A 21614-nucleotide genomic window follows, 5' to 3' on the forward strand; every position below is an offset into this window, starting at 1 on the left:
TGTGGCACGTTGATACATATTGGGCAGCAAGATATGCCCTGTCTCCTTCTCCCAGGAGTATTTTTAATTTTGAGACGTCATTCAGCTCTTTGAAATCTGAGATTACAGAGTTGAACTTGTTAAAATAAATGTTCCTTGTTTCATTGAATGTTTTACATTGTAGGAGAAAGTGCATCTCTGTCTCAACCTCACCTGTCGAACTGTGACCACAAGTTCTGTTTTCTTTTGGTTGCCATGATTTTTTGTGTCTTCCTGTTTGGATTGTCAGTTTGTGGTCACTGAGGCTGTACTTGGTGAGGATCTGTCTCTGCTTTCTATCTCTGACAGTAGAGAGATATTCTGCTAATTCATAATCTCTTTTTAGGGCTAGATAACATTCTGATCTACTTTGGCTTTTAGTTTCTTCTTTCCAATGTTCCAGATAGGTTTCTTTACATTGTGTTATAATTTGCTTTACTCTGATTGGTGTTTGGAGAGCAGTGTTGTTGTGAGGCTGGTCAGACTGTGTCTGAGAGGGGGCAGTCTCTATCTAGTCTCTCTCTATCTCCCTCTCTCTCTCTCTCTGCAGAATCCTGAAAGTCGGGTGAGGTTTCGTAGTCCACAAAACATTTCTGAAGCTTCACATCAAAACAGCGTTGCAGCATTCTCCTAAACAGCGGAAGTAGATGGGGACTTGTTTTTAAATGTTAAAAAAACATAAACCCAGACAATAACATCAAATTGGCTCCTTACAGCTTGTAATCCAAGTCCTTGGCAGCCCCGAGATCCCAAATGGATTTGAAAATACATTATTTACACCGTTGATTCGCAGTCAAGCTCGTGCACCGACCAAAGGGTGTAAAAAATGTCTTTTCAAATTTGTTTTTTTCTGGTTGTTTTTTGACATTTTAGAACAAGTCCCCATCTGCTTCAGTTCTTTAGGAGAAAGCTGCAACACTGTTTTGCTGTGTAGCTCCAGAAATGTTTTGTGCACTAAGAAACTTAACATGACTTTACAATGTGATTGTAATTTTGGGCCATATAAATAAAACTGACTTGACTTAAAAAATGTCCATATCTTGCAAGCACCTAGCACCCAGTCTGTCACAAAGACTTTCTGTCCTTGTTTTTTCAAACACAAGCTGAGCTAACCATGTGCCACAGATGATATTATAAAAGTGGCTTGACAGGCTGAGCAGATCTCCACGTGATAATAAACTGAACTGCATGCCAAAATAATGTAGTTACAATTTGTCACCACTACAATGAATATAGCATATTTTGTGTAGTATAAAGTTAGCGTCATTCTGGATAACCTCAGTTCTGATTATTTGTCAGTGTTTGCTCTATAACACGTACAAACAAACCGCTTGCAGCAGAAATCACAGTATCATGAAATTCCAACGGCCTCCTAAAATTGCACCAGCCTGAGGGCGCCTGTCAGTTGGTTCGTCTTTTCAGGAGAACTGGGAGGAGAACTGGGAGGTCAGACTGGTGGAGCAGGAATTAAGTCAACACTCAACCTTTACTCCACACAATGATACTTTGGCTTATGTATCAGATTGTCTCAGTGGTTTGGTGAAGTGGTTTCATTCAGGATCCACTACTGTTTTTCTTCCACTTCACTTACTTTTGAGCAGTGATCGAATGTAACTAAGTGCATTTAGTCAAGTGCTGTTCTTAAGAACAGTTTAGAGATACTTGGACTTTACTTGAGCATTTCCATTTTCTGCTACTTTATACGTCCACTCTGCTATATTTTGGATGCAAATATTGTACTTTTCCCTCCACTCCATTTATTTGATAACTTTAGTTACTACTTACTTTGCAGCTGCACGCTGCATTAGAGCCAAAGAAGCACATTTTTTAGATTCATTTGTTTTAGGCGGAGTAGATGAAATGATAAGGAATCAGAACTTTTGACTCCTTTACAGCATCTTCTCTCTGCTGTAACAAAATACACTCCAGTCTACAGTCCTGGATGTCACATGTGCCATCATAAGTAAAGACAGCAAAACCTGTATGTTACCTGCTTGCCAAAAACCTCATGAGTCACGCTGTAATGAACAATGTATGAAGGTGTGGGAGTGGTTGTAGCGTGAGGTGAAGAAAAGGTGTTTGGAGAAATTACTGATGATTGACAAGATATTGCTGTCAAGTCGTTATTTTTGAATAATAGACATGGATTAGCAGATTATCTTACTGTTTTGTAGGTTTGGCCTTCAACTAGAGTCCTGTTGTGATCTTTGCTTTCTAATATGATGATACATTATAGGGCTGCACAATATTGGAGAAAACCCGCATTGCAATAAGTTGGTTTTCTGCAATATATAATTGCAACATGAAAAAACACAGGATATTTCACAAGGTAACTTGAATAACTTTTTTGGGGAAGAATGAATCTGATGATTGGGGTGATTTTGTAGAGGACCACTTTATCAAACAATCCAAGTAGACCCTGCTGTCGGCGATCAATCGATTACAAGTCGCTCATAAGCAACAAACTCCCATGTATTAAACAACCCTTGAATCAGAGTAAATTAAGCTATACCAGACAGACTTCTTTTGTAGATTAGTCACTGATGGGAACCCTGTGAGTTTTCCTTTTGTATCAAGCAGAAAAAAGTTGTCGCAGAACATGTTTGAGTTAATTCGCCTGACATGTGCATACTGTGATGTGACTACACTGTGGTGTAAATGCTGAAATTATATATTTTGCAGCTGTGATTCATGACTGGAAAATCTTTCACTGTTATAATGATGAATAGATTACAAGATCAAATTGTAACTCACTTGCAGGCCCACTCACACCATATGCTGGAAGTGAATCACATATTGTCAGTTTAATACAATAAGCCATTAATAGCAGAAGCAGCTGTAAAAGTTGTTCCCATGTCTCTCTGTTTCTCACGCAGACCTCAACTACCATCTATGTTCACATTGTTGATGAGAACGATAACGCCCCAGAGTTTCCTGAGGAGGAGTACGTCACAGTGTTGAGCGAAGGGCCAGACACAGTGGGTGCCACCATCGCCACGGTGACAGCCATCGACCCGGATGAGGATCTGAACGGCACCTTGCGATATGCTATCACTCACGGCAACCTGATCCAGACCTTTCATATAAACAGCTTCACGGTGAGACATGATAACTGTTATACTGTGGTGTTACAGGCAACTGGAAAAACAAAAACACTAATTTCTGTGTATGATGTGCATGTGTGTGCATTTAGGGGAGGATTACGGCTGTAAAGGAGCTGGACTTCGAGATCAGCAATGGACACTACGCCCTGGTTGTCACAGCTACGGACCAGTGTCCAAATCCTGCTCTTCGCTTGACATCCAGCACAACAGTAATCAGAGACACATGATTTTGTATTTAGAATTAGATTTAACATTTTAGATTTTAAACCTGAAACAATTGGTTGATGAACTGAGTAGTAGAGTAATGCGAGCAAAAATGCTCATCATTTGCTGGTTCCGGTATATATTTTATATAATTATAAACTAAATACCTTCCACCTTTGGACTTAAGCAAAATGAGCAATTCAAAGACATCAACTTTCACTTTAAAAATGAAGCATTGAATTGATTTATTAAAAAAAAAAAAAAGAAAGATTAAAGCAACACTATGTAGAAATTGGCATTTTGTGCAATTTGGCATTTAAAAAAATAAAGGATGGCCTTGCTAGCTCTCTATTTTGAGATTAAATGCAGAGACCTGATTAAAAGATACTCCAAACACCAAAGTCTAGTCTTATAAATGCAATCTATAATGTGTATTTGTGTCAGTAGAAACAAAGATTTCTCAAAGATCTCAAGACACAGGACCCTTGAAAGTCATTTTGAATTTAATGTCCAAATTGTGAAAATCTTTCTATTACCTTCAAAAATGTATTTATGCTATGATGATACTAGTGGTAGAGGTAGTCATACATGCTAAAGCTGAGAGAGAGCTAGTTTTGATGTTCATCAGTCACCTCTCTTATAACAGATGTGTTTAACACCCCCTCTTGCTCCCTCTTCAGGTGCTGGTTAATGTCCTAGATGTGAACGATGTGACACCCACTTTCCCCAGAGCTTATGAAGGACCCTTTGAGGTCACTGAAGGCCAGCCAGGACCACGGGTCTGGACTCTGAGAGCCAGTGATGAAGACTCTGGGCTCAACGGCAAAGTGGAGTACAGCATCACCGGTGGAGATTACCAGAGTCAGTATTGGATTGTTCTGTCGAGAAATTGATTTATTATCAAATCCATACTATGTGTCTCTGAGCGTGTTTCTCTATCCTCCTGTCAGATGAGTTCATGGTTTCTCCAGTGGAGGGCGAGCTTCGAGTGAGAAAGGACGTCGAGCTGGACAGAGAGACAACAGCCTTCTATAACATCACAGTCACTGCCCGAGACCTGGGAACCCCGTCTCGCAACAGCTCGGTGGGCCTTCATTACGCAAACATACACATGCAATCGGCCCCACACTCTCACCATATCCTCTTGAGCAATCATGATCTTGCAAATTTCACCTCTGTGCTGCAAATTCAATAACAACATACGGCCCACATACTGAAAAAATTGTAGTGTACTACTTCAGCAAGGTAGTATTAGCCCATATATACTATGGAAACAAAAAATCCCCAGTAGATGTTTGGGCCGCATCATAATTTTACATGTACATCCAATGTAAACATTTGTGCAGCTCCTAATTAATATTTTTGAAGGATTTATAAGGAGTTGTTGTGTGATCTGTCCAACATTATTTTATACAATCTAGATAGAGTGACTGTGAAAAGGCATGAGTTAGGAGTTCTATTTTTTGTCTTGATGTGTTTCCTTCAGGTGGTGGTGGGGGTCCACGTCAGGGACATCAATGACAACGACCCAGTCCTCCTGAACCTGCCTCACAACACCAGCGTGAGCGAAGGTGCCTCCATACACACTTCTGTGGCCAAAGTCCGAGCTCGAGACGCAGACAGCGGACGCAACGCGCTGCTCACTTACAACATCACTGCTGGTAACCGTGATGGAGCTTTCTACATCAATGACACGGTGAGATAAAGAGGTGGTGTGGAGTCACCAACAACCCCTTAGAAACATGTCTTTGCTAATCTAGTTGATTTTTTTCAGCGTGCTGCACTAGCGTACCGGTGTACTCCAGGACTTGTTGACATCACTGTTGGGCACAGAGCACAATAAAGCAACACATCTGACAAATCCAACCACACCCAACAGGGTGAAACAGGCTTGAAACGTTCAGCCAGAGAGTGCAGTAAAACACAGCCTTTCAGCCTGGAAATAAACTCTTTAGAGTTCCCATGAACCGACTGGTGGAGTGCTATTTGGTTCAGCATATTTACGTGTTTTCTGTAAAAAAAACAGTTGGCTAGGGACCTGCCCCTCCCCAACCATGCAGCTAGCAATACGATTAGCTGGCTCTTCCCTTGAGTTCCCCCGTGAACACGGCCAGACCAGGACCGCATACAGCCTCCCAAGACCAACAGAGGCCAGTTTGGCAAGAGGGAATACAGTACCAAGGTGTTTTTTTTTTTTGCAGCAAGCTAACTAATGGCAGCAGTTAGCGGTTACTTTAGCAACAAGTAAAGCTATTTGTCCATCAAGAAAATGTAAATCACAGAGAGGTAAGGCAGAGCAGGCAGAGTGTATCAGGGATAAACTGTAAATATTTTGGCATAAAATGTGATCCAGTTTCAAACAAATCAGTGAATATAGATGACATCACACAAGACATATGTGACAAAAACTCTTAGACTCTTAAACTCTCATTTGACATGGGAACTTGAACAGTGAAAAACAACTTACTAATGCGGTGAAGGTGGAGCAGGTGGGAAAAAAAAGGGAAGCATGTGCAAGTGTGAGTCTTGTCGCTGGCATCTCACAGATTTGATCACACACGCCAGCTGCCAGTTTAACATGACTTGGGGCAGGTGATGCTGCTCCCTTTCATCTACAGTCTTGTAGATATCACCTCCTTGACACAAAGATATTAACAGATCAGCAGATGTTTCCAGCAAACACATTTGTCAATTTATGGCATAAATATATCACCACATATACAATAAATATAAATATAAATGCTGTATATGAAAAGACTGAAGAAAATACTGTTGTAGTATGTGGGTTTACACAGGTAATGTGTGATGGCTTACCTCTTCCTCTTTGTGTCTGTCAGACAGGTGTGGTGCAGGTGAACAGACGACTGGACAGAGAGCGAGTGGCAGAGTACAGACTCACCATCACTGTCAAAGACAACCCTGAGAATCCTCGCATCGCTCGCAGGGTAATCTCACTCTCCTGTGCACGTACGCTTCAAGTGTTCACACATTTAAACACTGGCAGTTTCACAGAGAGACCACTGAAACAATTGTAAAGCACTGCCACTGATTTAAAACCTGTTTCTTTCAAGTCAGTTTTTGAGTAATTCATATTGAGGTGCACCCTACGTCACATCATCTCACTACATCTTTTGATTTCGTTGTTTTGATTGAGTTTGATTGAGAGACCCTGAATGGCATAAATTAAATATTGTGCAGTTAAGTACCATTGTAGCCTTTGGCTTGGTTTTATGGGCCTACAGTACAAGTGTTGTATCTTTCCTAATAATACGAATCTCATGCACACTATTTACTTCAAATAAACATGAGAAATGCTCAAAGTGCAGTTGCAAGGTTTTTGGCAACAAAAACAATGTGAGATGCTTTAAGTGTTGTCTTTGTGGGAAAGGTGAGAAACTGTTCTAACCCAGAGCTGCAAAAAAAAGCCAACCACCGACACTTGTGAAAGTCGGGTTTGTGCAAAGCAAAACACCTGCAAGACCACTCTATTCTGATGTTTCACAACAACATAATCCTCTGCTCTGAAGATTGTTACTTCTTCTGTCTCACACCACCAGGATTCAGACCTCTTGGTGATCACCATCCTGGATGAGAATGACAACAGACCCATATTCACCAGGAGCAGCTACAGGGCTGAGATCACAGAGAACTCTGCAGCAGGTAGCACTCACGCTGGTGTGTCTATCTTTCTCTTCTCCCTTGAGTGGGGGCAATGTGTAACTGCACCACAGAGCATCTTGCCAACACACTGTCTTGTACACCGTCTCCCCCATTTCCTGGCTTTGTTTACACAAGGCTTACATTCAGTGAAGATTTTTTTTTTTTTTTTTTTTTTTCACTTTGAAAGGTAGGGGTGAGCTAGAATGTTTGCATTTTCAAAGGGATTTGTTCACAACATACACCAACCTGTAACCAAGGACTCACAAGCTAGCTCCTTGTTTATCAGAGCAGCAACATTTTACCAGTGGCCTTCATCGTTGATAGAAAGGCAAATCTTGCTGTTGCCAACTCTCAAGAAAAAACGACTGAATCTGTAGCAGCTACATCAACATGAGGCTGCTGGCTTAGTGTAAAAGATTCAAACCTGACTGTGATCATTTTTCTTCTCCACCTCTATTTCTGCCCTTCCTTTAGGCAACACTGTAACAGTGTTAAATGGGCCAGTTCTGGCTGAGGATAAAGACATTGGACCCAATGCTGTAGTGAAGTACCACCTGCTGGGAGCCAGGCAGGACCTCTTTACTGTGGATGCAAATACTGGTAACATAATGACTCTTCAGCAAATAGACAGAGGAAGACATTAAAAAAAAAGTTGTAATGCAGTTGTTTATGTCTTTGTATCTCCCTCCAGGTGTGATACATGTGCGTCAGGGGGCGAGGTTGGACCGTGAGGCGTTTCAGGAGCCTCGGGTAGAGCTGTTTCTGGTTGGGGAGGATGTAGGAGGTCTAAACAGCAGCGTCCCGCTCACAGTCACCATCCTGGACCAGAACGACAACCCTCCTGTCTTCAGCCCATCCAGTTTCAGTGTCCGACTACCTGAGAACAGCCCCACTGGTGTGTGGATCATCTTCTGCCTAATGATCTGTATATGAGTGGGCTGGGAGCAAAATGATATAATAAATCAACATATAATCAACATTCAGCAGGTTTAAGTTGTAATTGACAGAATATTAGTTGGAATCAATAATTTAAAGTTTCTTCCAGTGATTATCTACACTTTCGTCGCTCTCTACTGTGTGAAGGTTGAGGGTTTACATGTTGGGAAGGGCAATGACTGACCACAAGAATACAACAGTGTGTTTGTGTCCTTGTAACTACTTTATCTCTTCCAGGTGTGGTGGTGACTCAGCTGTCCGCCACCGATGCTGATTCTGGCTCTAATGGCTGGCTGATGTATCGACTGGAGAGCGGCGCTCAGGATCGTTTCGTGGTCGACTCGCTCTCTGGAGCCGTCCTGGTGGGCAACACCACCCTCGATAGAGAAGACCGTGGGTCCTACCGCCTGGTCGTCATGGCAACTGATCGCGGCACACCCCCCATGTCAGGCACAGCCACCCTGACGGTCATCCTGGATGATGTAAACGACTCTCGACCCCGTTTTATAGAGCCTGTTACCATGATAAATGTCAATGAGTCCACACCGCCTGGTGTGGTGGTGGCCACACTGACCGCTGAGGACCCTGATCTGCACCCCCGGCTGGAGTATTACATCATCTCAGTGGAGGCAAAGGATGATGGGAACAATCCAGTGGACGGCCTGCAGGAGTCCTTCGGCATTGATTTACACACTGGTGAGACATGGATCTCAGTCAAATCTTGATTCACATAATTTAATTTTGACATGATGTTGGTAAATAAATAAATAACACTTGGTATGTGTCTTGGTGAATTTTCAGGTGCTGTGTTTGTACGCAACCCACTCAACAGAGAGCTGGTAGCAACATTTGAGATAATTGTGTCCGTTCATGACAATGCCAGTGAAGTTATTGACAAGTCAGGAAGTGTTCCCAATGGTAAGTCTATTTTCTTACATTAAACTTGTCTTCGATTTCATCCTCATTCAATTTTCTATGTTTCTAATGTTCACTCTGTCTCTCCCTGATCAATATGACCTTTTCCCTTATAGCAAGACTAACCATAAACGTGTTGGATGTGAATGACAATGCCCCTCGTTTCCGGCCCTTTGGAGTTTCCAACTTCACCGAGAAGATTTTAGAAGGAGCTCAGCCAGGCACGACACTGCTGTCAGTATCTGCTGTAGACCCGGATAAAGGTCCCAACGGCCAGGTCATCTATCAGCTGCTCCACCTGCCTCGAGGGGGATACGTCAGACTGGAGGACCCTTCCACTGGTATGACCACCAGCACCCACAAACATGTTCAAATTCAACAACATTGTGAATATCAGTCACATCAAAAGTTTCTAGCGTCCCCAAGTAAAGTATGACTTATAATGTGATTCTGTGCAATTTTCTTTGGTCAGATGAGTCCTAATCCTACTATCACTGTGTTAAAAAATTTCCAGGCAAGATTGTAGCCAACCAGACGGTGGATTTTGAGCAGGTACAATGGCTGAATTTCACGATTCGGGCCCAGGACCATGGCACTCCTCCCAGGATAGCTGAGCTGCCAGTTTATCTGCGCATAGTGGATGTGAATGACAACAACCCCTTCTTCCTACAACCCTCATATCAGGTAATAAATGGAAGAAAAGAAGAAGAAAAAAAGTCTGCAGGATCACACAAAAAATGCTGAACGGTTTTTCACGAAACTTAGGTGGAGGATGGGTCTCGGCCCAGAATAGACCCCTTTAACTAAGAGGATTTTTTTCTCACTTTCTCACTTTTAGGGAATAATGTATGGATCTTATTTGAAAAAAATCAGGCAGATCTAGGTGGCTGGTATCTATGAGTCAGTACAATTTGTTGCAGATCCAAAAAAAAATCCAGATCTAGTTTATTGAAATATGTTTTGCTTTGACATTGGATTAGGCTTGATTGAATTAAAGAGGAGACCATGTGACAAAAACGACCACATGAGCATGAAATCATAAAGATGAGAAGCGAACTGAAAGAAGTTAAGATAATATACTTTTTATGTAATTATTTTATTTATTGAGAAAGGCCACATTTTAGCAAATGCATAATTTAAGAGTTATTAACAAATCCCATTGTCCCAACACTAGATCTCAGTGATATATATAAAATAAATTGTCATTTGATTTGACATACAGTAATTGTATCTTTATCTGTGTTTGTAGGAGCCTGTGTTTGAGAACGTGGACCTGGGCACCATCATAGTTCGCGTCAGCGCCACAGATGCTGACTCCGGCCTCTTTGCTGTCATTGAGTACAGCCTGGTAGACGGGGAAGGCAAGTTCGCCATCAAACCATCCACTGTGAGTTAACCTTTACTCTATCAGTTGAATCAGCCATACACACTGCTCCCTATCAGAGCTGGATGTCAACATTTAACATCATCCTGCCTGGAAGTTAAAGTTTAAACAAATGTTTGAGTGCAGTAAAGACAATCTACATATTTGACCTCCATGCTCGATTTCTGTCACACACTTAAATAAATGTCTTGATACAACCACCACTCCCAGTCAGTTTCTGTACTTCCTTCCTAATCCTTTCCTCTCCTCTGTGTCAGGGAGAGATCTACATCCTCTCCCCTCTGGACAGAGAGACAAAGGACCACTACACTTTAACAGCTGTTGCCCGTGACAACCCTGGCGGCAGCTCCAACAACAGAAGAGAGAACTCTGTCCAGGTAGAGGAGACTGGCTGTAATGACACAAGATCTCTTGTGAATCAGGGTTTGAATATGTATCATTTACCAAACTTTATGCAAATGAGAAACCTCAATATGATACATTGAACTGACACTGTAGGTCTTATGAAAACCTTGATCTACATACTTATTTATTATATTTTGCTGATTAATTTATTTGAGCAAAGACTTCATCAGGATGTTGAGATCAGCATGAAATAGGGCCCAACAATTCTGGATTTTTGAAGCCCGTGATTATGTCTTTTTGAGAATAGAGAATAAAACATTTTTAAAAAGTATTCTTCAATTTTTTTAACAGCAAACCATGATACACTATATAAACATTCCTTAAATTTACCTTAATTTTAAGGAACCCTTCAATTTAGTCTTTGTCTCTGGTTATTGTAATGTGTCTGTACTGAGCAGGAAAACTGAAGTATTCAACTGTCAGAAATACACACTGTGTGATACTCTGAAAAGTTACAATATGCAGATGATAGTGGCCATGCCAGTGATTTGGTTGGGCTCTACATGTTAGGGTTCCTACTACTTTTCTAGAATGTAACCATTGTTGGGAAGGTTACCATACTTTTGAAATGTAAGAGGTTACATATTACTAGTAACCCTGTAAAAATGTAAAAAGTCATGTTCTATTTTGATTATTTCATCAATGTAATGTAACTTATTACATTTGATTACTTTCTGAATACTTTTCTAACAGATGTTTCAAACCGCAGTAAAGCTAAATAGTCTGATGGGCAGACAAAAAGCAGTGAAAATTCGAAAACAAGAGAACCAATTAAAAAAGCCTTAAAATTTGAGTACATAATGCTCAATGAATGGAGAGACACCTCCTTGTAAGCCATCCTACCATTAATTACGTTGCACTGATACGGCTTTACTGACCTGCATTGTCCGTAAATACGCCAAAAGATGCCACAACTTTGGACCAGTGTGTAGGAAGTATAATGTTGTAACATGTAACTAGTTCTTCCCCAGCACTGATTAAAACCTTCTGTCAGGAATATTCTGTGTTTGCAAGCTTCCTCACACTTCATCTGCCTGTTGGTACTTTTCAGGTCCTGGTGACAGTTCTCGATGTCAATGACTATCGGCCACGCTTCGCGGAAAGAGTGTTTAACACCAGCGTGTTTGAGAATGAGCCCAGTGGGACATCTGTGATCACAGTGAAGGCTACTGACTTGGATGAAGGAGAAAATGGAGCAGTACTCTACAGCATGGTGGGACCCCACTTAGGTATGAATATACTGATAAAAGCCGAAATGAATCTTCTGAATGAATTGGTCTGAGTAAAACTGTTTACTTTTTCACAGTAAAAACTTTAATATTTCTTAAAGTAAATTGTGGTTCTTATTTATGACAAATTTAGTTAGTGAAAACAATGTCAATCGCAATCAAAAGGCATGTATAAAACTATGTATTGTTCAGCCTTTATATCTATACTCAGTCCCTGATCATTCTTTGTCTCTTCAGATGCGTTCTCCCTCGATCCAAACACAGGGCTGGTGCGTTCTCGTCGTCTGCTTCAGTCCTCTGAACGTTTCAACCTGACTGTGGTGGCTACAGACCAGGGGCGTCCTCCACTGTGGGGCACTGCAGATCTAATCATTACGGTCATAGATGTAAATGACAACAGACCAGTGTTCGTCAGGCCTGCCAATGGAACCATTATTCATATCTCAGAGGTAATTACATTCACGTGTCCCTATGTATGTCATTGTTGGTTTGTCTGCATGCTCTTCTTCTTTTTCTTTTTTTTTTTTACAGATTTTATTGATGATATAAGTTTTTTGTAGAAAAAAATGACAATTCACACAAAAGCAGAGATTCACTGGGCCACATTTTCCTCTTTCGATACCCAAACTAATCGAATGCTCTCTTTCATTTAAAATCACAATCTGTTCTTGCAGATTTAATGTTATTAATTGCACCTATGCTCTTCTTGCTATGTGATGTCAATTTGACTGTGGGGCAAAAGGTCCAGATTTTGACTTAAACTTGAGGAATCATCTGGAAAACTGCAAATATTTCTTTTGCAGTTGACCTTTAAAGACCTGATGTGCAGGATTTAGTTGCATCCCTCTGTTTAATTCTTAGTTTCAGGTGATTATATGCTAATAAAAACATAATTCTAAATACGCACTGCAACTGTAAGATTCAATTTTAGAAGTTCACACAAGCACACACTGACCATCTTTGTTTCCCATGTAGGAGCAGCCCCCAGGCCTGCCAGTGTATGAGGTGCATGCAACAGACTCTGATGAGGGGGTGAACGGAGAGGTCCGCTATGCCTTTCTGCAGACGGGAGCAGGTAACAGAGACTGGGAAAACTTCCACATCGATGCCATGTCTGGAGTCATCACCACTACTGTCAAACTGGACCGAGAGAAACAGGCCCTGCACAGCGTGAGTCAACTGTCTGTGTGAGCAGTATGTGCAGTTAATGAATTTAAGTTTATAGGTACGTGTGTCTCTAACTGAGTGTAAACGACTCTCTCAGCTTATCATTGTGGCCCGTGACATGGGCCAGCCAGTGCCTTACGAGACCACACAGCCTCTGCAGGTGGCGCTGTTGGACATTGATGACAATGAACCAGTCTTCCTCAAACCACCGGTGAGTATGAAGGTCTCTGAATGTGTCCTAATGTGGTTATCTGTACATAAGAAGTGCTATCAAACTGTCTGTGTATGTGTGCACCTTAGAGTGGCGGCTTGACTTACCAGAAGCTCACAGTTCCTGAGCACTCCCGTCCAGGTACTGTGGTGGGGAACGTAACCAGGGCTGTGGACGCAGATGAGGGCTCGAACGCAGTCGTCTACTACTTTATTGCAGGTGATACAGTGTTCAACAGACACAGCATGTTGTTGTATATTGCAGTTCATGTTACCTGCTACTGACATGATTTATGTTAACCCACCCAAAGTAAAATCCTTAAAGTAAAGGATAAAGAGTTTCACAGTGTCTATATTCAGCCAGTTTATCTGGGAGCTCTTGTATCCTTTGTGTGGTCAGATGAAAGTCGGTCTACTTCAAAAGCTTTGGAATAATGAGGACATTTGTATAGATCCATCTGTCTCTCTTTTCTATTTAAAGCTAATTCCTTTAGTGCTTTAGATGACTCAACACACATTCTTTCCATGTCTTCCTGCAGGGGGAAACAGTGATGGAAACTTTGGCTTGAGTCTAGATGGAGAGCTGAAGTTGCACAGGGATCTGGACCGGGAGGAGACCCCGGTCTACTCCATCATCATCAAGGCTTCCAGCAACAGGAGCTGGACTCCTCCCAAGGGTCAGAGGGCAGCACGGGCCAAAGCCCTGGACCCTGCCCGGGATCCCAGCCTGCTAGAAGTCCGCATTGAACTGGAAGACATCAACGACCAGAAACCACACTTCACTAAACCGGAGTACACTGCAGGTAATCTGCATTCTGTCATGTATGTGCATTCTGGTCTATGTAGAACCACCGTAACTTTTCCTCTTTGCTTCCTTGTTTCAGGAGTTGCAGCAAATGCCAAAGTGGGCTCAGAGCTGATCAAGGTCTTGGCTATAGATAATGATATTGGCAATAACAGCTTGGTCCAATACCATATAGTAACAATCCGCTACTTCCAGTCACAGAGCAATGGCAGTGAGGACGTTGGCAGCATCTTCATCATTGGTGAGCCTCCTTACATATAACATTCAGGCTGCTTTGAAACTTCATACACAGTTTAAAGACAATGCCTGTCAAACCAAGTTAAGTTTATTTCTAGAACACATTTAAACACAGCCAATCAAAGTACTTTACAAAAGAGCATTAAAATACAAAGTTAAAAGTTAAAAAAAGACATACCGAAAACAACAGTAAACAGCAAGGGACAAAATATAATTTTATAGACAAGGCAACGTATTAGATTAGATTAGAATTAAGAACAGCAATGGAGGCAACTGGTTCCACAAACGTGTGGGAGCAACTGCAAATGCTCATAGAGGAGGGATTTGTTGTCGGATCTAAAAGACCCAGACACTGAGTGCCAGTGAATAACCTCTGTGATGTTAGACGGGGCCTGACCTTTCAAAGCCTTGAAAATAATCAGCAAGGTCTTAAATTGAGTTCTACAATGACCAGGTAGCCACAGAAGACACTTTTAGTACCAGCTTTCCTGCAGCCACATTTTGGACCAAATATAGACGAGTTAATGAAGACTGGGAAAGGACTGAGTGTGGGGGATTGCAATAGTCCAGTTGTGATGAAATGAAGGCATAAATGAGTTTTTCATATTGTGGAAAAACGGCATTGGCTTGAGTTTGAAAATGGTTCTTTGTTGATGACTATTTTTAACAACAGAGCTGGTTTGTTTATCAAGACATTTGTCAGAAGCAAAGCTAACACCCAGGTTTTATCCAAGTGACTTCACATATGGGGTGAGGTGGCCTAGCATACTGGTGAGACAGCCTCTGGACTTAGAAGGACAAAAGATGATTACTTCAGTCTTCTCGCTTCGTTCGACATACTGCCCAGATTGATCAGTTAAATGTGTCGAGTTTAATGTTGGATACAGTTTACCTCTTACAACAAGATCTTTAAACAAACTTGAAGTGGTATTTCAGGAAGATGACATATACACAATGTAAGCTTTTTTAAAAGTCACTACATCCTGTGAAAAGCCCCAAAGCAACCATGCTGAGTCTCAATAGCTTCTGACTTGTTTTTGGTAAGGATGAAGCTCTATGACACAGAGGGACAAGATATATCAGGCTTTGGATACACAAGCAGTGCTTGTTGGTAGGAGACATTGTTGTTTTTAGTTTTGGATTTGTTGACTAAGAAAAAACATAGAATATCACCCTGCATATCTTTTAATTACATGAAGGGTAATATGAAATGTTTTTGAATCAAAATGTAATGCATCTAGTTTAATGCAAAAAATGAATTGAAATGGCTTCACCATGAATGACTTTCATCATGACTTGACTCTCACACTTCCTGTAGACGTGTTTGCTTCTTGCAGGCACACTTCTCATCTTGTGCATACTGTTTGTCCCAGACAGGGATGGTTCCTTATACCAGTGAATATTTTCAGATCTCTCAACAACGTTTCAGTTGGACTTGGCCAGAGATATGACAAAAACGTACAGCATAATACATTGCATACAACGATGAGCTATTAACTTTTTTTATTCAGAAACAATATTCTGTCCCATGATTTCCACAGGTTTGACAGATGGCATCATCCGAACATACGACCTCTTCACTGCCTTCAACCCAGGCTACTTTCAGCTAGAGATCTTAGCATGTGATTCCGCCGGACACAGTACGACTACCAACGTGAATATTTATATTCTCCGAGATGACCAGAGGGTCAAGATAGTCTTCAATGAGATCCCTGATATAGTCCGTGATAATCAGGAAGATTTTGTCAACCTGCTGTCCAACATTACTGGAGCCATTGTCAACTTAGATGACATACAGGTGAGGCTTTTTTATGGTAATGTTTTTTATATAAATTTTGTTTGTGTTGTATAACTATCTGATCTCTTTGTCTCCTGTTATCCAGTTCCATGTGGACAAGAAGGGCAGGGTGAATTATGCACAGACAGACATGCTCATCCACTTTGTCAACAATCAGACTAACACCATCCTGGATGTTGAAAGGTGTGCCTTCCTCGATAAAATAAATCTTTCACTCCAGGATACATGATGATACTAGCTTATAGAGAGCTCCCATATGGATTGTGTTCTGACTTGACTTTACCTGTGCCCTGGTGTTTCATGTTTTGCAGAGTTATTCAGATGATCGACGAGAACAAGGAGCAGCTGAGAAACCTGTTCAGGACATACAACACTGTGGATGTTCAGCCTGCTGTCACTGACAAACTACCAGACGACATCACCACACTACAGGTCTGCGAAGCCTGGATCTCCAGAAGGCCAAAGACTGATGCAGATGTTTTGTGTTTCTGTGCTTTTAAACTTTATTTTCCTGTTTCACAGCTGGTCATCATTATCCTGGCTGTGCTGCTGTGCTTGGCAGGAATTTTGTTTGTCACAATGAACTGGCACTATCGCAGAGTGTAAGAATCCTTCGGCAGTCTCTAAAATAGGCAATTTCGATGTAGATTAAGTTTGAATTTTGAATTACTGAGTCATTTGAAACATGCAGTGATCAACATGTTTACCTTCTTGTGACTTGTGTCTCTTGCTGTGTTGCAGACACCAGAGGAAGCTGAAAGCTATCGTTGCAGGATCAACAGGTGAGAAGCAGCTTCAACGTGGGGACGGTCCCACCAGCTGTTAACGACAGGATGTGGCTTTTACCATCCGTTAAATTGCAGTACAACATGTCAGTTTACTGCAGCGTGGCTGTTTTCTTAAAATTATCTGTCCTCTACCATCTAGGGAACCAGGGTCTAATGGATATCCTGGACATGCCAAACACCAACAAGTACTCATTTGAAGGGTGAGATAATGGCTTCATTTCACAGCTTTTTTTTCACACGTTGCTCAAAGCGAATTCACACTCAACAACACTTCTGCGAAGTATAGTTTGTGTGTTTTTTTTAAGGTTTTTTCAGTAGATATGAGTTACTAGTTCTGAAGATGAAACACAAACTTTTCTTTGACTTGAAAAACCCTAAAAATTAGAGGTTTTATATACATTGAAGGTTTAGTTGAGACTTTGAGGTTGCCAGGCAACCAGCACAGACTCCAGGATGTCAGTGTGCTCAGCCAAGAAATATTTCCAGTATGTAACTCCTCACAAAACTACAATGTGTTGTTTTATATTTTGATTTTTGGAAGGATTAACCAAACAAGATGTAACATGATTAGGGAGCTTTAAAGGAGCTGGTTGGCAGATTTGTTACCTTTGGAAAGAGCCAAGCAAAGCCAAGCCTGCCCTAGCTTCAAAATTAGCATAAGACATGAGAGTGGTATCAATCTTCTCATCTAAATCTTGGCAAGAAAGCGAATAAGCATAATTCCCAAAATGTCACACTATTCCTTAAGGTAACCTCACATCCGAAAATGTCGTTTATTTTTATCAGATCATGCTGGGAATCTAATATTTTAACTTTAGAGCCCATGACACTAATCTAACAACGGTAAAAACAGGTAAAAACTTACTTCATACTTCCTTGTCTTTTTGTTGCTGATATGTTTAATTCTGTTTGCCCCTTGCAGGGCTAATCCAGTGTGGCTGGACCCATTCTGCCGCAACCTGGAGCTGGCCACTCAGGCTGACCACGAGGACGACCTGCCTGAAAACCTCAGTGAAATAACTGACCTGTGGAACAGCCCTGCACGCACCCACGTCAGTACCAACATCAACCTGAGCTCATTTATATTTCACAACAACACTCTCAAGAGAGGAGCTTCATAGATTATATTTTCAGCCTTAGTAGTACAAAAAAAAATATATAGACTTTATAGACAGTTTTTAACATGGCATATAAATCAATACTATAAATGCAATTGCAGAAAATTAAGTTTATAGAATTCTTTTGTAGACGCAGCAATCAATGTAAATTGTTACTTTGTTTATTTTACCAGCTGTTAACCATATTAACTGATTTCATGTTTTGCTCAGAATTATTTCCAATTTTGATGCCAGGTGACAAAAACAAATATGACGACAGGATCGATTCATTTAAATTATTAAAAGAATAGAGAATGTGTAGATGAAACATCAGATTATATTGAAAATGAAGCATTTTTAAAGTGGTTTATTAAAATTCAAGCATATTCCTAACCTTCAAAATATAACAGTTAAAATTAAGAATTTTCCAAACTCACAAGACTTTGTACAAACTCTGTATTTTGCCATAGGCTTCAATGCTGAGAGGTAGCGAGTAAATCTGTCTTCTCAGAATAATAGGAGTTTGCATCTTTGTGTGTGTGTGTGTGTGTTTGTGTGTGTGTGTGTGTGTGATTCTCACAGGGTACATTTGGTCGAGAGCCTCAAGCGAAGCCTGAGGACGATCGTTACTTGAGAGCAGCCATTCAGGAGTACGACAACATTGCTAAACTGGGTCAGATCATGAGGGAGGGGCCCATCAAGGTGAGACACCTATATGCTAGATTATCCAGGGAGACACACACACACGACCATGTCCGATCTCACAAGCCTCTTTTTCGTCGGTCATATAGTCTCTCCTTCCACCCTTCCCAAAACGCATTGGGGGACAAGGTCAGAGGACGGCTCCTAAGACCTCCTCCAGTATGTCCTGAGAAGAAAAACAAAGAGAGAGACCTCAAGGACTTGAAGATAGGCTGTTGAGATGCAGCAGTTCAGATTAGGGGCTGTGGGTTCTCATTAATGATTACAGTGAGGGTGTGTCAGGTGGATGGTGTTACACACTCTGTTTGATCCTAACTGCCGTCCTGCCAGGGTTCCCTGCTCAAGGTGGTCCTGGACGACTACCTGAGGCTGAAAAAGCTCTTTGCAGCTCGACTTGTCAATGTGTCCACCAGCCAGGGAGATCACTCATCAGTCACTGAGGTGGGCTCGAAGGAAAATCTGCTGCACTATCTGCAACTGCTGCTGTGCTCTTCCTGTCTGACACCGCTGGAGAGTGACCTTGCATTCCTCTGATTTCCCATTCTGACACTCTGTCTTCTGCTCTGACATGGCACCTACTCACTACTTTTGCCGTCTCTGCTACCCTGAATCAGACTTTGGGTCACATAGAGTATGTACTTACTTGTCAGAGTTCAGCTGAGGATGGTGTTTACCAGATTGAAATTGCCAGAAGATTTAGACAATCACTGGAAATGGAGCATTGAGTGCGATTTCTACGCTTGCCTACACTTCTGAAATGCTCTGATGTGGAAACTCCCAGTGCACTCCTCAGACAACTTCAGAATTGTTTGCAAGTATTTAAACCAGATCTGGGATGAAATCTGTTATTCTCTGCTGATCTATTGTCTCTCTTCATTTTCAGGTTGCTTTCTTTTACAGTTATCTACTAATTTCTCTCCTTCCACTGATTTTCCTCTTTCCAAAGCTTTCACTTACAAAGCTGCCATATTGTTGTTAACCTGATGTCTTGTATAAACATGTTATGAATCAGCAGCTTTAATCATTCTCATCTTGTCATTCATCCCCTCCCTCTCCTCTCCTGTCCTCCTTCAACAGCTGATCCAGAGTGACCTGGACGATGATGAAGATGAGCGTCTGGGCATGGGCGGAGGTCGTGGCACTCTGCGCTTCAAGCACAAACTTCCTGTGGAGTTAAAGGGTCCCGAAGGTGTTCACGTGGTCCATGGCAGCACAGGGACCCTTTTGACCTCTGACCTTAACAGCCTGCCAGAAGACGACCAGCGCGCCCTGGCACGTTCTCTGGAGGCCCTCAACGCTGACGGGGGGCTTTATTCCGAGCGCAACGCCCGCACAGAGTCGGCCAAGTCCACCCCGATGCACCGTCACAAGGACGGGGACACCCTGTCGGAGAGTCCCCTGGAGATCACAGAGTTATGACTAGCCGAGGCCTCGCTGGTCTGAGCACAACCATGACTCGTGTGTGTCCTTGTGCCTCCACGCTACCACCCTGAGGATGGGGAGGACTGGAGGAGGAGTGTGTGTAGTCTAGGGAACCCCATCAGCCAACTTCAGTGCATCAGTGAGACAGCCTGCAAGAGGACTTACTCACCATTGGGTTGGTTTGAGTGGATCTTATGTTGAAGGTCTCACAGTAGGTGCTTCAAGAGAAGGTTTATTCAAATGACCTTTAGGGAATGAAAAATCAAAAGCAGGGCACTTGTCTTCACCGAGACAAAACCAACTGGTGTCACTGACTTTCATCCAAAGAGCTGAATGGAGGAGAGACTAAGCCTCCACGTTGGAGAAGCTTGAACCGTGACCTTATTATCGTCAGAAGGTGCCTCATTCTCACGTATCCTTTTGAAGTCATACCTGGACTGCATACACTCACACAAACACAAATACACACACTCAAAAAAAATGAAACAACACACACTCAGACCAGCGGATGGCCATCAATGGGACTTTGAGAAAATGACGCAATTCCTTATCATGTTATGGTATTTTTTCTTTTTGCAAGACAATTCAATCAGTGTTGGAGTGAGGCTGGAACACGAAGACTTTCTCTTTCTGATATTAGCTTCATTTTGTTGTTGGGAAATTATAGATGGACATTTAATGCAGAAAAGAGCACATCAAATATTTTCCCCAGTAATGCTTGTCGAGTGGACTTTTCACCTGACACCAAGAGCTAGAGGAGCCCTCGCCATTGTGCAATTGTTGAAATAACTGTTTTATGAAAAAGCTTTTATGGATAAATGGCAAAAAGAAGAAACACTCTCAGTCTGCAGGGCAACACTGAACATTCAGACCCTGGACCAGCTCTTCATCTTAAGCGTGGACTGAGGCAGTCACGCAGGAGACTCCTCAATAATAACTGAATGTCTTCTCAAGTGATGAAAATGCAGAAAAGGATGACATTGTCCGAGACTGGAGCCACATAAAGAAAAAAAAAACTTTGCATCTTTTATGAGAATTTGATATTAAAGGCAGTCAAAGACTTATAGATGGAATTTAAAAAAGATGAATTATCCACTTTTTATAGACGTTAAGATGGCATTGTGCCCACAGAGACTTCACACTGCCACCCGCGGGACTAAAAGAGTTATGCTCTGAATGAGCGATGTTTGCTTTATTTTTTTATTTTATAGAAAATGTGATGGAATTAAAAGATATTTTTGAAGAAAAATGCTGGCTTACCAAAATAGGTAGGGGATCATTTTGGATGTTTGGAGTATGTGTATATCGTGTTATGGTGACATATGTTGTTCTGTTTTCCTTTGTATGACAACTGATGCTGTTTCTGATGAGTGGTGTGTTTTTAAGATTAATTTTTATATTCCCATTTTGTAAGTTTTTATTTCTTTGTCATTATTGTCACCAGTCCTGAGATCTGTGTTGGGAAATGTTGGATGATCTGTGATAATAAAAGAAATATGCAACAGCCTTTGACCTCGGTCAATGGGATGATTA

General features: G+C 41.6%; 2 protein-coding genes across 2 annotated transcripts in view; both read left to right on the forward strand.

Moving 5' to 3' along the window:
* The window catches only part of LOC141009724 (cadherin-23-like), a 163818-nt gene extending 155899 nt beyond the window's left edge, over positions 1 to 7919 (forward strand). The window contains exons 39-47 of the mRNA XM_073482415.1: positions 2895 to 3116; positions 3212 to 3331; positions 4007 to 4187; positions 4277 to 4410; positions 4813 to 5022; positions 6164 to 6271; positions 6884 to 6986; positions 7461 to 7586; positions 7678 to 7919. Coding sequence (XP_073338516.1) covers positions 2895 to 3116; positions 3212 to 3331; positions 4007 to 4187; positions 4277 to 4410; positions 4813 to 5022; positions 6164 to 6271; positions 6884 to 6986; positions 7461 to 7586; positions 7678 to 7919 — 1446 coding nt within the window. The remainder of the gene's footprint in view (positions 1 to 2894; positions 3117 to 3211; positions 3332 to 4006; positions 4188 to 4276; positions 4411 to 4812; positions 5023 to 6163; positions 6272 to 6883; positions 6987 to 7460; positions 7587 to 7677) is intronic.
* A 311-nt stretch (positions 7920 to 8230) lies between these two features.
* On the forward strand, positions 8231 to 21588 carry LOC141009828 (cadherin-23-like). The gene is made up of 23 exons (XM_073482546.1): positions 8231 to 8618; positions 8724 to 8840; positions 8954 to 9178; positions 9352 to 9521; positions 10087 to 10224; positions 10479 to 10598; positions 11678 to 11855; positions 12093 to 12304; positions 12831 to 13025; positions 13120 to 13233; positions 13323 to 13452; positions 13772 to 14035; positions 14117 to 14278; positions 15816 to 16072; positions 16158 to 16255; positions 16384 to 16504; positions 16595 to 16674; positions 16814 to 16854; positions 17000 to 17060; positions 17783 to 17912; positions 18540 to 18659; positions 18990 to 19100; positions 19737 to 21588. Exons 1-23 carry the CDS (start codon positions 8339 to 8341, stop codon positions 20076 to 20078), a joined length of 3666 nt encoding a protein of 1221 aa, XP_073338647.1. The 5' UTR covers positions 8231 to 8338; the 3' UTR covers positions 20079 to 21588.
* The last annotated feature ends 26 nt before the right edge of the window (positions 21589 to 21614 follow it).

This window comes from Pagrus major, chromosome 15 (assembly GCF_040436345.1).
Source record: "Pagrus major chromosome 15, Pma_NU_1.0".
Lineage (NCBI taxonomy): Eukaryota > Metazoa > Chordata > Actinopteri > Spariformes > Sparidae > Pagrus > Pagrus major.